Source organism: Agelaius tricolor, unplaced genomic scaffold (genome assembly GCF_023055355.1).
Source record: "Agelaius tricolor isolate 1412-34295 unplaced genomic scaffold, bAgeTri1.0.p SCAF_9, whole genome shotgun sequence".
NCBI lineage: Eukaryota > Metazoa > Chordata > Aves > Passeriformes > Icteridae > Agelaius > Agelaius tricolor.
Window position 1 is genome coordinate 6,809,125 of NW_027269269.1, and position 12,996 is coordinate 6,822,120.

Here is a 12,996-nt window from a genome sequence, read left to right on the forward strand (position 1 = left end):
ATGTATCCAAAGTGAATGTGGAAAGAGAGATATAAGAAGTGGCAATTAGGAAGAATTTGAAAACAAAATCCACTCAATATCACATAGAAAAATACATTGAGATGCTATAAGAAATATCATATGGTTCCAGTTATTTTTGTGTGATTGTGAGAGAATGCCTACTGTGACTGAAATACTTTCTAAAATGTTTGCAGTCTGCAGTAGGGCTTAAGAATTTCTAATTGGGGTCATAACTGCTAAATAATGAAGGAAAGCTTCTGCTTAATTCCTTTAGCAACTTGATTCTGTTTTAACAGAACCTGTTGTCTCCAGGCTATTTGCTTATTTTGTATGCTGAGGCAGCACCATTTCATTTTCAATTCTCAGACGTCTGGCTGTTAAGGCGCTACCGTAACACACAAATACAGATACTGAATTTTTCAGTGGAAGCAAATGTACTCTCTAAAAAGTATCTTGCTATTCCATAGCTATTGCTACATATTTCTAATTGGTTTTCATGTGGTAGGAAAAATGTAGATAGGTAACAATCTTGGAAAAACATTATATTATAGTATACAGTACCACTAATTTTAGATTAAAACCTTTATTTTTTCTCTTTTGCACTTCATGCCTCCTATGTATCCTTTGCTATGATACATGAACTATTCTTCTGTGGTGGTGAGATGAATTAACTGTTTAAATACAAAGTTTCTATTTATTGCAGGGGAAAAAAAAACCCAACTTATTGTAATAAAAGAAAAGAAGCATCAGATAGGAGACCATTAAAAGCAGTGTGGTTAACAGGTTGAGGGAGAGGATTTTCCCCCTCTACTCTGCTCTCATGAGATCCCTCTTGGAGTTCTGCATCCAGCTCTGGGGCTGCCAACCTAAGCAGGACAAGGACCTTTTGGAGACAGTCTAGTGGGGGATTATGAAATTGATAGAGCTGAAGCTTCTGCTGTGAAAACAGAGTGAGAAAGTTGGGATTGCTCAACCTAAAGAAGAGAGGATTGGAGAGGTTTCCAGTACTTAAAAGGGGCCTACAGAAAAGTTGGACTGGGATTCCTTATCAGCGAGTGTAGTGAAAAAATGTAGAGAAATGGTTTGAAGTGGAGTAATGGATACTGGAAGAGGGGAGATTCAGATTAGATATTAGGGAGAAATTCTTTACCATCAGGCTGGTGAGACATTGGAAGTTGTGAATGCCCCATTGGAAGGGTTGAACCCATGGAAGGATTCAAGGCCATGCTGGATGGTGCTTTGAGCTGGTGTAGTGGAATGTGTCCCTGCACCTGGCAGGGGATTTAGAACTAGATGCTCTTGAAGGTCACTTCCAAACCAAGCTATTCTATGATTCTATGAAAACTAACAGAGCATTTGAATTTACATTTCAACTGGTATTTTTACAGCTGAAGTTGTTTTTGAGTCAGGTTTTGAGTTGTCATTCTTTAAATAGAGTTAAATTTTTTAATAGAAACCTCTGTATTGCTTTTTAGTAGTTACTAATTTCTTATTTTTTTAAAGGATTTTTTGTTTTGTCAAGAGGTTCATCAGTAAAAGTTACTTTAATTCCCCATGTTATTTTTAGGAGGTCAGTACTTGCTGAGTGAAATGGAATCCTGGTGTCTCCTACCAGTTAACAGCAAACAGGCTGAACTGTGGATTAAAAAGTTGTTACCTTTAGCTGTTGCATTTCAAATGTACTTGATTTTTGGAATTCAATAAGAAAACCTAATTTCATTAGCTGTTGAGGTCATCTGTATTGTCATAGGAGCCTATTTTAAGACTGTGGCAAATTTCATGTAGAAATGTCTAGTCAGTCAATAATAATCATCACAAGTAGCCTATAAGCAAAGAAACAAGCTTAACTTGTTGAGCTCCTGCTGTGGTGTATTGTCTCTCATGGCTTTGGACAGGAATTTGTAATAGCAGTAAGTGGTAGCACATTAGGTTTGAAGTCTGTCTGCGTTTATACTATCTTACAAATCTGAGTATTTTGCATGCTCTAATGTTCTGTTTCTGTTTTTCTTACCAGCTATGTTTTGAGAGGGGTTTCTCCACAGAGCTCTTGTTGCAGTAGAGTTAAGCTTTTGCTGAGGAGCTGGTAATGTTGAGCAGTTAAAGCGTGCTGGAGCTGTCAGACCTGTGATGCTGATACACTTGGCAGAATGATTCTGTCAGTGGGAGAGTTGTGCCCTTAGCAGAGAAGCAAGCAGGCAGGCAGCCTGTCTGTGCTGCCCAGGGGCAGTGCAGGGAAAACCCTGGTTTGTTTGCTGGGGCAGCAGAGGAATGGTTGGAGGAAACCAAGGCTGATGGTGCACCAGAAAGCAGAAAAGTGGACATTTCACAGTTCCCTGGGAAGTGTTCTTGTTCCTCCTGCCCTTCTTGTTACTGCTTGCATCTCTGCCATGTGCGTTCATGCGGTCAGTTGTAAATTCAGATGTTGAGGCCCTGGTTAGAGCCCTTTTGAGTAACTTTGGCTGGATTATGAGAAGACAGCCATTGTGCTAATGAAGCAGATGGAGGGAATGACAGAAGAAAGAGATGACGTCCTTTGTGATGAAAATCAGCAGTGTTGGAATACTTCCTATCCAAATTTCAGAGTGTGTTTTTCCTTTATGGTTGTTTTCCCTGTTCTAAAATAACATGTATATGTCAGATGTGTGGGAGCTCTGTGGGGTGAAATGTAGCAATTGAGTAATTGATAAAACAATTTTATTCAAATTATTGTAAACAAGTATCTTTGTGTCAAGCAGTGTTTTGAATTATACTTTATGGCCACAGGAGACTTTGTTAACTAAGAAGATGACTTTCATTGGCTTTCATTAGTTCTTTGGGTTTTGTTTGGGTTTTTTGGGGTTTTTTTTGGGGGGGGGAGGTTGAGGAATGCTTTTGATTGCTAAGGAACGAGGTTTCTTAATGTATGTAAGCAGTTTCTTTAAATTCATGCCCAAATCTTTGTTCCTCAGTAGATTTCCCTTTTACAGTGAAGATGTAGAGGATTAAGAAACAGGCCATATGGTAGTTTCTGTAGCAATAGATGAAAAACCATGTCTTGTCAGCCCTTATGAGATATGATGCAAGAATTAGTTTGGGAAGGCACAGTTTGCATGTCTTGTATCCTGGCAGTTCTCTTTTATTGTAATGATCTCTGGGACAGCTGTTAGATGCAGGTATGAGAAGGACTAGCTGACCTTTATTTCAAACTATGAGGGCATAAATTCATCATTTCAGCCCTTTGAATTACAGGTATTCAGCACCACACTGTTTCCACACTACTTTCTCAGTATATAGGGGCCAAGATTTTTTTGGTGATAATAGTGCAGGACTCAGTTTTAATTAAAGCAGGACTCGTTTAAACAGCTGAAGCATCTGTTGAATCCATATGTGGATGGCTTATGAAATAACTTGTTGTCAATGGTATTTAGTCCAGGATTAAGACTGAAATTTTAGTATTTACAGGTAGGTGTACCTGTGGGCTGCATGCCTGAGCTCCTCTGTAATCAGTGGGGATTGAGTCAGTCCAGTTTATGGGGTAATTCAGCTCATGCTGGGTTAGGCATCTCGTTTCATTTCATAGGTTTCAGTTCCCCAATGGGTTGTTTTAAAATCTAAGGCCAAATGTGGATCTTAATCTTGAATTGATTTGCCTGTTTCCACCCTAGTCTTAAAGTTAGCCTGAATTCCTTTACTGCAGCACTGCAAGCAGAAAGCTGAGACCTGCAGAGGAGAATAAGGTTTGATGAACAATCCCAGTGTTTGTAGAGAGTGAGGGAAGATGTTGTTCCACAATGTGGGATAATGAATATAGCATGTTTTACCCATGCCTTGAAGTACACTAAACCTGCAAGGACTTGGGTATTTTACAAGAGCTGGTGGGTCTGTGCCACACTAGTAACTTGGTATGAGTCTACAATTTGAATGTAAATATTTCAGGTCCTCTTTCCTGCAAATTACACTTACCTGTTTTATTCCATGTTTGGCAATATTACTCAGGCAAAGCCTGGCTTTTGCTGTATCAATTATTGTTTATATAGCATAGAGGCTTTATTCTCTGTTCCTCTCACTGCTTCTGCAGTAGAAAACTTGCAATTAAAGCCTGCAATGGTTGATGACAGGATGATTAATGTACAGGTAGTGTGGAATGGATGTACAATTACAGTTGAAGGGAGTTCTGCTTACATGTATTTGCAACCTCAGTAATGTGAGAATTGTGTGTATTTCCACAGGTATTGGTAAACAATCAATGGTTTAGAAAGCTAAGATGTGCTTTTTGAATGCTGAAGTGTTTCCCTTTCTACTTAGAAATTGAAAATCTCTTGAGAACTTTTCTAAATGGGTGGAAGAATTACAGATATGCCACAGCATCGCATGGACCATGTGCTACCATACACATCCATTTAGGATTCTATAAATATCATAAATATTAGGATCATCTAAATATCATACTTGCATATAAATTTGTGCTTATTACAGAACAGCTATGTCTGTGTTGTAAGGACTTGTTTAGTGGTTTCTTGGTGGACATTCGGTACAGTGTTAGGCATGTAAATAAGGATTATTTGCTTTCAGGGCATAGAGTAACACATTATGTGCAAGTCTGAGGAGATGTAATTGAGGACATAGCTGCTTTCTTATGATGTCCGGGCTTTACATCTTAACAGACTGAGCCATTTGTAGGTCATCAGGGTCAGGATGTGTAGGCATCCTCTTGTGCTCTTCCATTGAACTGTACTCCATTAGAAAGCAAGAGATGCAAAACCTTAGAAATTTCTTTTCCTTTGGAAGGGAAGATGAATGATTTGGTGCATTTCAGGCACATTTTGCCCTGGTATAGTTGGATGCAATTCCCTGTATGTCAGTGTAGTAGCATCCGTGGATGTGAGGGAAGATATATGACTGAAAAAATGGGAAAATACTGCAGAGGAGGCTAAATCAGTAAAAGAAATTATATGAAGACTAACAGCATTAGCCTCTTTCTTTCTGTGTACTAAAAGAGTTTAAGCTAAGAGCTAGGGAGGGAATTTATTAAAGGATGAAGATGAAATGTTAGTGAGAATGACTAAATTGGTTCTTCTTGGGAACTTGACTGACTCTTTGACTCTGGATTCACAAAAGGACATCAAGGTTTTTTGCTTGGGTCAGATAGCACTTCCCAGAAAGGAGACATCTATACCTGTTAGGGGGGAGAGAGAGGGGAGCAGTGGTAATGCAACTATTGCCTTTTACTGTAGGCATTGAAAGCCTTTTATATAAGAGTCTAGTATATAACATTGAGTTTTAACACAGGTAATGATCTGGGAAGGTGCAAAGACCACAGGTAATGTCCTGACATACAAAAGAAACTTGATACTTTTAGAGCAGTAGGAACTGACATATTTAAAGGCTGTTGAAACAAGGAGTCAGCTTGAGCAGAAGTTTGTGGGATGGTGCCATAAGTACCACCAGCATCCCAACCCTGCCAGGGCTGGGCAGAGCAGCCACCTCGCTGGACATCACCAGGAGCTGGCATCCAGCTTAGTGAGGTGACTGATGATTTCTAATGACTTGGTGTTGGTGAACCTCCAGAGATGAATCCCTGGGTACAAAAGGAGAGTGGCATATATTTCTGCTAGCTATGACAATGCCTGCAGAGGATTGGAAGCTCCTCCATCCAACTGTGGTTAGCTTGAAAATTACAATAGTTTTCCTCATCTTGTGCACTACATGAATCTTTTAGAGAGAGGCCAGACAGTAAAGGAATTTGTATCATGGAGTCAGTGGCATACAGAAGAACTAGCAGAGATACTGGTGTGCTGTTCAGTGCATGCACTCAACTCCATGGGCATACCAAGAAAATCATAACAAGGTGAGACCTCAGGTATAAAAGAATGAAGTGTCCATATATTGAAATATTTTTTAAACACTTATATGCTAGACTTTGATTAAGAAAAGAAACCACATAGATACTTAAAATGACACAGAGAATTCAGGAAGATAGTAACATGTTGCATGGATGGAAAATTGAATACAACTTTTGAAGAAAGAAAGCCTGGTAAGTATATTAAGCATCTGAGTAACATCACCATAGTGCCTAAGTGGATAAACAGGCTTAGCAAGAGATGGTATGCTATGGTATAGATCTGATATGGGGGAGGCCTGCACATGTGTTGTGAGATTTTTGAGAAAGGCAGTACTGAAATAGTTCACTGTCACGATTGTCAATGCTGCACTTGTTTTCTGAAGTATGGCCAGAGTATGTACATGATACATGATGTAAATATCTGCATATATTACATAAGGTAAATTTCCTATGATGTGGATTATTCAGGAAAGATAATCCTAATTGCTTTCCTTTGAAAATTCAGCATTTTCTGAATCCTGAATTTTGGAATTTAGCATGGTTTTTGCAGTGAAAGGTGCTGTATGTTACCAATTAAGTGCCTTGGTCCTGTGTGAGCCAGCAGGCTCTTGTCTCTGCATAGAGCCCCACTGTGTTGTTCAAGCTCTGTGTGTGGGCTCTAAACCTCTCAGCTGTCTTTGAAGTAGACATTCTTTTTCATCTGTTTTACATGTGGGAAACTGTTATGTAGGCTGATAATCTGTCTTTGCTCTCTGAAAATTCCGTAAATAATGTCAGAGACTTGAGAAGTGTTCCACATTGTACTTTTTTTAGCTTTAGAGTATGTTTCGTCTAAGGTAGTCTATTATCATCAAATACAAATTGCATCAGAGACAAAGCTTAGAAAAAGAATTGCCGATCCCCACTGTAGCTGTGGATTTCTTATTGACATTGTCTTTATAGCTCTGCTGCATTATTTCTGTTTTCCCTTTGAATCTTTACTTGTTTGATAGACCAGTCATTCACCTTCATCCTCCTACTCTTTCATGAAGTACAGTACCACTGCACTGAAAGGTGGTGCAGACTTCTGCACCCTGAGGTGTTAAGAAAAAGATACTTTATTCCCTTCTTATGTTGGATTATTTTCTTTTGTCATATTTTATGTCACAAGGAATGATGTTCACGATGTGGGTGTCTCTTTGCTTTCAGGTTTAGCCATCCTTGAAAGCTGTTTACTGGTTCATGTGCTCCCTTGTCATGAACATCTTCTCTTAAATAACTTGGCATCATGACAAATTATTTAAAACCACAAGTAGATATTAGCTGTTTCTTTTAAGTTTTGGGTTTTTTTGTTATATACAGAGATTCACTTTTTCCATAGTAGAAGGAAATAGGTAAAACTTATGTAACACGCACTGTTTTTATGTTTTGATTGTAATCCTTGGATGATACACCATGAGCTAGCTAGAAATTTGATCTTTATTGACTCCGCCATCTAAGAGAAAAAAAAAGATAGGTAAAAACAAAAATAGTAATTGGAAATAGCTCCTGTGGAGCAAAGCTGTCATGAAGCAGATTGATTCAGCAGTGGCAAAGTTGCTTTATTGATTGTAAGTCCTTAGTAAATTAAAAAGAGGAGCAAATGCGTTAATCTTCTGTGTGCGTGTGTGTTTGACAGTGACAATTGAAAATGCTCTGCCAGGATAAAGACAGATAGAGGAGTGTGGGAATGTTATCTACTTCAGTCAGTAGCAGGCTTGCCAGAGATAAGAATAGGGTTCTTCAGAAATCCTTCTGGATTGAATGTTCTTTACTGTGCTGTAAACAAAGGACAGAGGAAGTATTCCTGCTTGTTTTTTTAAGCATTCAGGTGCAATTAGTCTAGGTAAAGGAATGAAGCATAGGAATTATAATAATTTTCTTCAGGTGTTCCTTAAATTTTATTCTCTGTCTCAATTGCAATGTCAAATTTGTTGTTAATAGATCAGTGCAAAACCTTAATATATTCTAGCTTAGGACCTCAGTCCACTTCATAAGCAAAAGTCAGATTTGGATTTGGATTTTTGACCCATTTAATTACTGCTAATTACTTTGTCATTGCCCATTTGCAAGTAAATTAATAGTTTATTTATATTTTCCTTCCCAAATTATCACAGCTTCTCATAAGGATGAAATTCAGTTAGATGGGGAGCAGCTACACAAAGTGACATTATAGTACAGAAGCTTTCCCTTCCCAGAAAAGCAGGAACAGAGCTGGGATTCTGTTCTGGTGAGGATTAGATGTCACCAAGAGAAATTCTTGCTTTTCAGCCTCAAATTCTGCACCATAAGAAATTTTGTTTCATGTATTTCTTGCTGGGTTAGCATAGTTGAAATGCAGCCAGGAGAACATGCTCTTCTTTTATTTCCTGCCATTGCTGCCTGAAAATCCAGCTGCCAGGGATAGTTTTGTGGCTTCTCATTCCCAAGGTGTCACCTGCCTATAGAGCACTCTGAACCTCTGTTGTTTTGGATGCACAGTTGTTTACAGGACAGGGTTTGAGAAGCATCTCCTGTGAAGAGACTCTGGGGCCACACAGATGGTGGGGGAAAAGGAATTGGAGATGAATGAGGTAAAACAGCAGAGAAGGCAGGGAGCTGGAGATACTGTTGTTTCCCACTGCTTCGTAAGGAGTCACCAGCCTGGCATGCTGAAGTGAAAGGGAACAAGGTCCTCTTGGGCCCTGGAGGGAGATGGGAACTGGAAATGCAGGGGACCCATTCAAGGTCTCCTCAATGATTCATGGATAAAGTACAGTTTTTTAATATCGTCTGCAAGAATAGAGCTTTGTAGTTACTACTGACTCAGAAAGAGGGCCAGTGGGGCAACGGGATTCCTTCCAGGAAGGAATCTAGACATTCTTGTGTTCAGCTTATTATATCATGCTGCTGAAGAGCCCAGACTCTATCTTGTCCCCTCACCCATGTCTCCAGCAGCAGTGAGCCAGAGAGGCATAAGACAGACTGAGGCATCATCTCACCCATTTCATCTAACCACTTTACTCCTCTTTTTCTTTCTTTACATGCTGGTCCTGTTTAGTTATCTTCTGATTTATTTGCCTTGCCAGATAGCTGCATCTTTTTGCAGAGACTTGATGATATTGTGCTTTACAGGACAGCATCCCCGTCAGATTTGTAAAGTCCACTGTACTTTCTCCTTCCTCACCCCATGCTTCTTTGAGGTTTCCTAGAAGAAATTGCAAAGTCCAAAGTACTGTAGCAAGTGACTGCCATTCATCTATTTGTGCAGCTATTGAAGCATTGCATGATCATTAATCAGAGCTTATAGTTATGCTTTATTAGTCTTCCCTGATATCTCTCTACCCCTTTCAACCACACTCTTTGTCACCCTTATCACTTTTTGCCTTAGATAGCCCAGCAGGAGAAGCTGTGTCACTCTGAGTGGTAGTACAGCATAAATAATTTTTTTCCTAAAGATGTAAATGCCTCTGTGCTTTGCTTCAGTGTGCACAACATTAAATAGTAATTGTTGTTATTGGCAATTTGTAGTGTTTAAGAGTCTTGCTTATTCAGTCTCTGTCATGCTGGGTTTTTGTGCTGAATGACTGATTGTTGCACCACTGTTTTTCTTTGTGAAACACATCTGTACGCAGAAGGAGAACTGCCTAATTTGTTTCAATCTGGCATACTGGAGTAAGTCTGCTTTTAAATTGCATACTTAGTAGGTTACAAATCAGATGGCAGCATTTTCATGGTGCTAATTCTCCAGTGTACCAGGAACTGCTGACTTGAATAGGTTTTGACCACTTTTCCTTTTCAGTAAGTCTTCTGTAACTCATTTGGCTTGCTTAAATGACCTGGTCCTTATTTTCCACAGCAGGAGTTTCTCTCGTTTGGGAAATGTAAAAGGATAACTTTCCTAGCCCAAGCAGAAGCAAAATGTACCACTGCCATCTGGGCTGTGAAATTGGAATAAAGCTGAAAGCGTTACCTCAGTATATTGCCGTGGCTGGAAGCCAGATGACAGATAATAAAAGGATGGTCTGTTAGTTGGCATGTTAGTCAGGATCTTGGGATGTGCTTGTTGTGCTTCCAATCTCCAAAATGTGGGCAGGTTGGAAATTATTTCTCTCACCTAATACTGCTTATCTGCATGTTATGTATCTACTGAGCTAATTGTCTCAGCTCATCCACTGTGAGTGGATAGGCAATTCCAGAGGGCATGGGGTCATTCCACATCACTTAGCTCTACATTTTACACTAGGATGAATAACCCTGTGGAGAAACTTGTCTCTCTGTGTAGACATCACAAAAGACAGTAGCTGATGGCCTTAGTCCAGGTACATAACTTTCAGATGCTTGAGATACAGCAAATGAGCCTTCTCTTCCTCTCATGCAGCTGCCTTTAGTTGTGGGGTAGCAGTCCTTTCCTGCCTCACGGGTACACAGAGATTGAACAGAGCTACTGTTCTTACAAAGTGTTTACTGTGAAAAGAAATTAATATGTAATTATAATTATCTCTATATACATATATTTGTGATTGCCTGAGATCTGAACATCGTGCTGAAAGGGAGGGAGTTTTAGGACAGGGGACCTAGAGGCTTTTGCATCCCTAGGAAATACATAGCTGTTTCATAGCAATATTCAGTTAAACACATTAGAGAAACAAAGAAAGCTAGGACTTGAGAATACCTGGCTTGTATATGAAGCTCTGTAAGTCATGCTCTTTCATGGTGACTGGTTTTGTTTCTTTTTAGATTGTGATGGATTTCAAACACCCTGATGGCCTTACAGTGGCAATTATGTTGCCCCGATGCAGTTTATTGGTGATGACTGGAGAATCCAGATACCTGTGGACACATGGGTATGTGTAAGAGTCCCTGCATTGCTGAAAATAGAAGAGTAATAAATGTTGTTTGGTTGGTTTTTTTAAAGACACTCTGTGTTTGAAATTTCCTGAAAGAAATCAAGTTTTATAATTAATATCCAAATTCACTCCTTTGCTCAGATGCTGCTTAGGTTAAATTAAAAAAACTTGGGGATTTAGGGAGCTAATTGCCAGTCCCTGAGGTGCAGTTTCCTGCTGCTGTCGTAAGTTTCAGTTGGAAATCGCTCTCACATCTGCAGTGTGAAAGTTCTCAATGACTCTGAGCTGGCAAAGAATTGATTGTAGTGCAATTAGTGTCACCATTCCCTTTCTCTCTTTTCAGCCCACAACTTTTCCCATTAGATTACAGATGCCAAAGGCTTGAGAGAGGGGCTTGAGAGTTTAAAAGACTGACTTCCCCTGCACTGAGAGCTTGAGGGTGGCAGAGGGGAGTCTTCCTGAACTGTTCCCAGCTGCTTTAGGGACACTTTAATACTGGTAAGACTGCATTCAGCAGTTTTGGGATGCTGATAAGAGTATTTATTGAAATACATCTTGAGGCTGTGCTTATTGTAGAATTTAAATACGTGCTTTTTAAATCATGCACCACTGGGAGATACTTAAAATTGGAGTGCTGAAATTGGCAAAAAGGCTAAAACCTTGCTGAGCTCTGAGTGTGACAGTAATGCATTTCAGGAGCGTATGGCAACCCTGTATTGGACAGAAATGCCCATAGTAAGCATTTCTTCCTTTGTTTGATCCAAGCCATCACTGATTCAGCAGTCAATTGGAGGCACTAATTACATTCTGTGTCAATTAAACACCAAATCCTTTTATTGGCAGAAATTTTTCTGCCTTTTAATTTTGCTGGTTAATATGTATTATGTAAACAGGTGAATATGAAATCCCTGATAACCTTTACAGTGTTAATTTTAGAGAGCTCTTATACCACCTGTATATTCCCTCCTTAAATTAAATAAAGTTGTAAAAAGCACTTGATACTTCTGATGTGCCTCAGTATAGAAGCCCAGGGCAGTGAACTCCCTTGTTGTTTGACATACAGGACTGAATACAGATACCAGCATTGTAATCTTCTTATGCTGTCTGTCTAATACTGTCATCTGCCTTTTGGAAAGGTCACGCACAGCTCTGAGAACACAGTGCAGTTTCCATGTCAGTGACATTGCTGACCAGGGAAGCCGGTGGCCAGTCCCCAACCCCAGGCATCAGGCAGCTCCCTGGGCCGTGCTGAGGCCAGTTTGGAACTCCAGCCCTAGGTCAGGGTAGTGGCTGTGCACAGACAGAGCTGGGCGTGCATCTGAGGCTGTAACTGGAACAAGGGCCAGGGGGACAGCCTCCATTTAAACACAGCTCCCAGGGGAAGGAGGGCTCGCCCTTTCTGAGGCCTCAGCTTTCTCCAGGGCTACCAGCTCTGCTCCTTCAAGCCAGCCCTGGGCAGCCACACTCCCATGAGGCAGAAGGATACATGACTGGCACTTACAGTACTGGCCAGCAGCCATTGAAGTTGGAATAGTGTATCTGTCTATTGAAATGTGGAATGAGATTTTTACTTAACTCCCTTGTACCTTCAAGTGATGGTTGTCTTTCAAGAACCAATGAATAAACTACATGGAAAATGAAGATCCCAGACCTTTCTACTCATGTACAAATGGTTCCCGTGCTGGTATTTGTCCACCTTTCCTAAATATATTTCTTCTATATGTTTTTAAAAGCAGTAGTGAGTGAAGATACTCAACTGGACTAAGCTTTGCATTGTGCCACTGGAACATTGTATTGTAATCAAAATTACAATCATCCAGTGAGAAGTTGTAACTAATTCACTTGCATACATAATGTCAAAATAGATTTAATAAAATTTGTGATGCCTTTTATCTGCACCTCAGAACTCAAATTATAAGAGCACAAGAGTCAGTTTTGAAATTAATCTGATTGTGTTTTCAGTGTGTATTCTTGGATGCCAAGGAATTAGAGACTTTCTTTTGACCCCATTAACAAAGTGCACAGGAAAAGTATTTTTGTTCAGTTCTCTGTGAAAGGGAAACACATGGTTTAGAAATAAGCTTATGCAGTGTCATCAAGGAGGACAAAAGCTGTATTCTCTTTTTGACTCATAGGTGAAAATAGAATTCTGACTTTTCTGATGAAGTTCATTAGTGATGTTTTTGATATTTGGTTGGATAACTTGGCAAAACTATATTCTTGGCACTGCAATAGTAAAATCAGTCTGTGCCAAGCAAGAGGGGGTGGCAGCATTTTATTTTTGACATTGGGAAGTCCTCGTAATAGTAATGAGAGGAAATGAGAGAG

General features: G+C 39.7%; 1 protein-coding gene across 2 annotated transcripts in view; it reads left to right on the plus strand.

Annotated features, from left to right (window-relative positions):
* Positions 1 to 12,996, plus strand: part of ALKBH8 (alkB homolog 8, tRNA methyltransferase) — a 43,658-nt gene that overhangs the window by 19,023 nt on the left and 11,639 nt on the right. For both annotated transcript variants that reach the window (XM_071434154.1, XM_071434155.1), the window contains exon 9: positions 10,559 to 10,665. In XM_071434154.1, the coding sequence (XP_071290255.1) occupies positions 10,559 to 10,665 (107 nt within the window). The remainder of the gene's footprint in view (positions 1 to 10,558; positions 10,666 to 12,996) is intronic.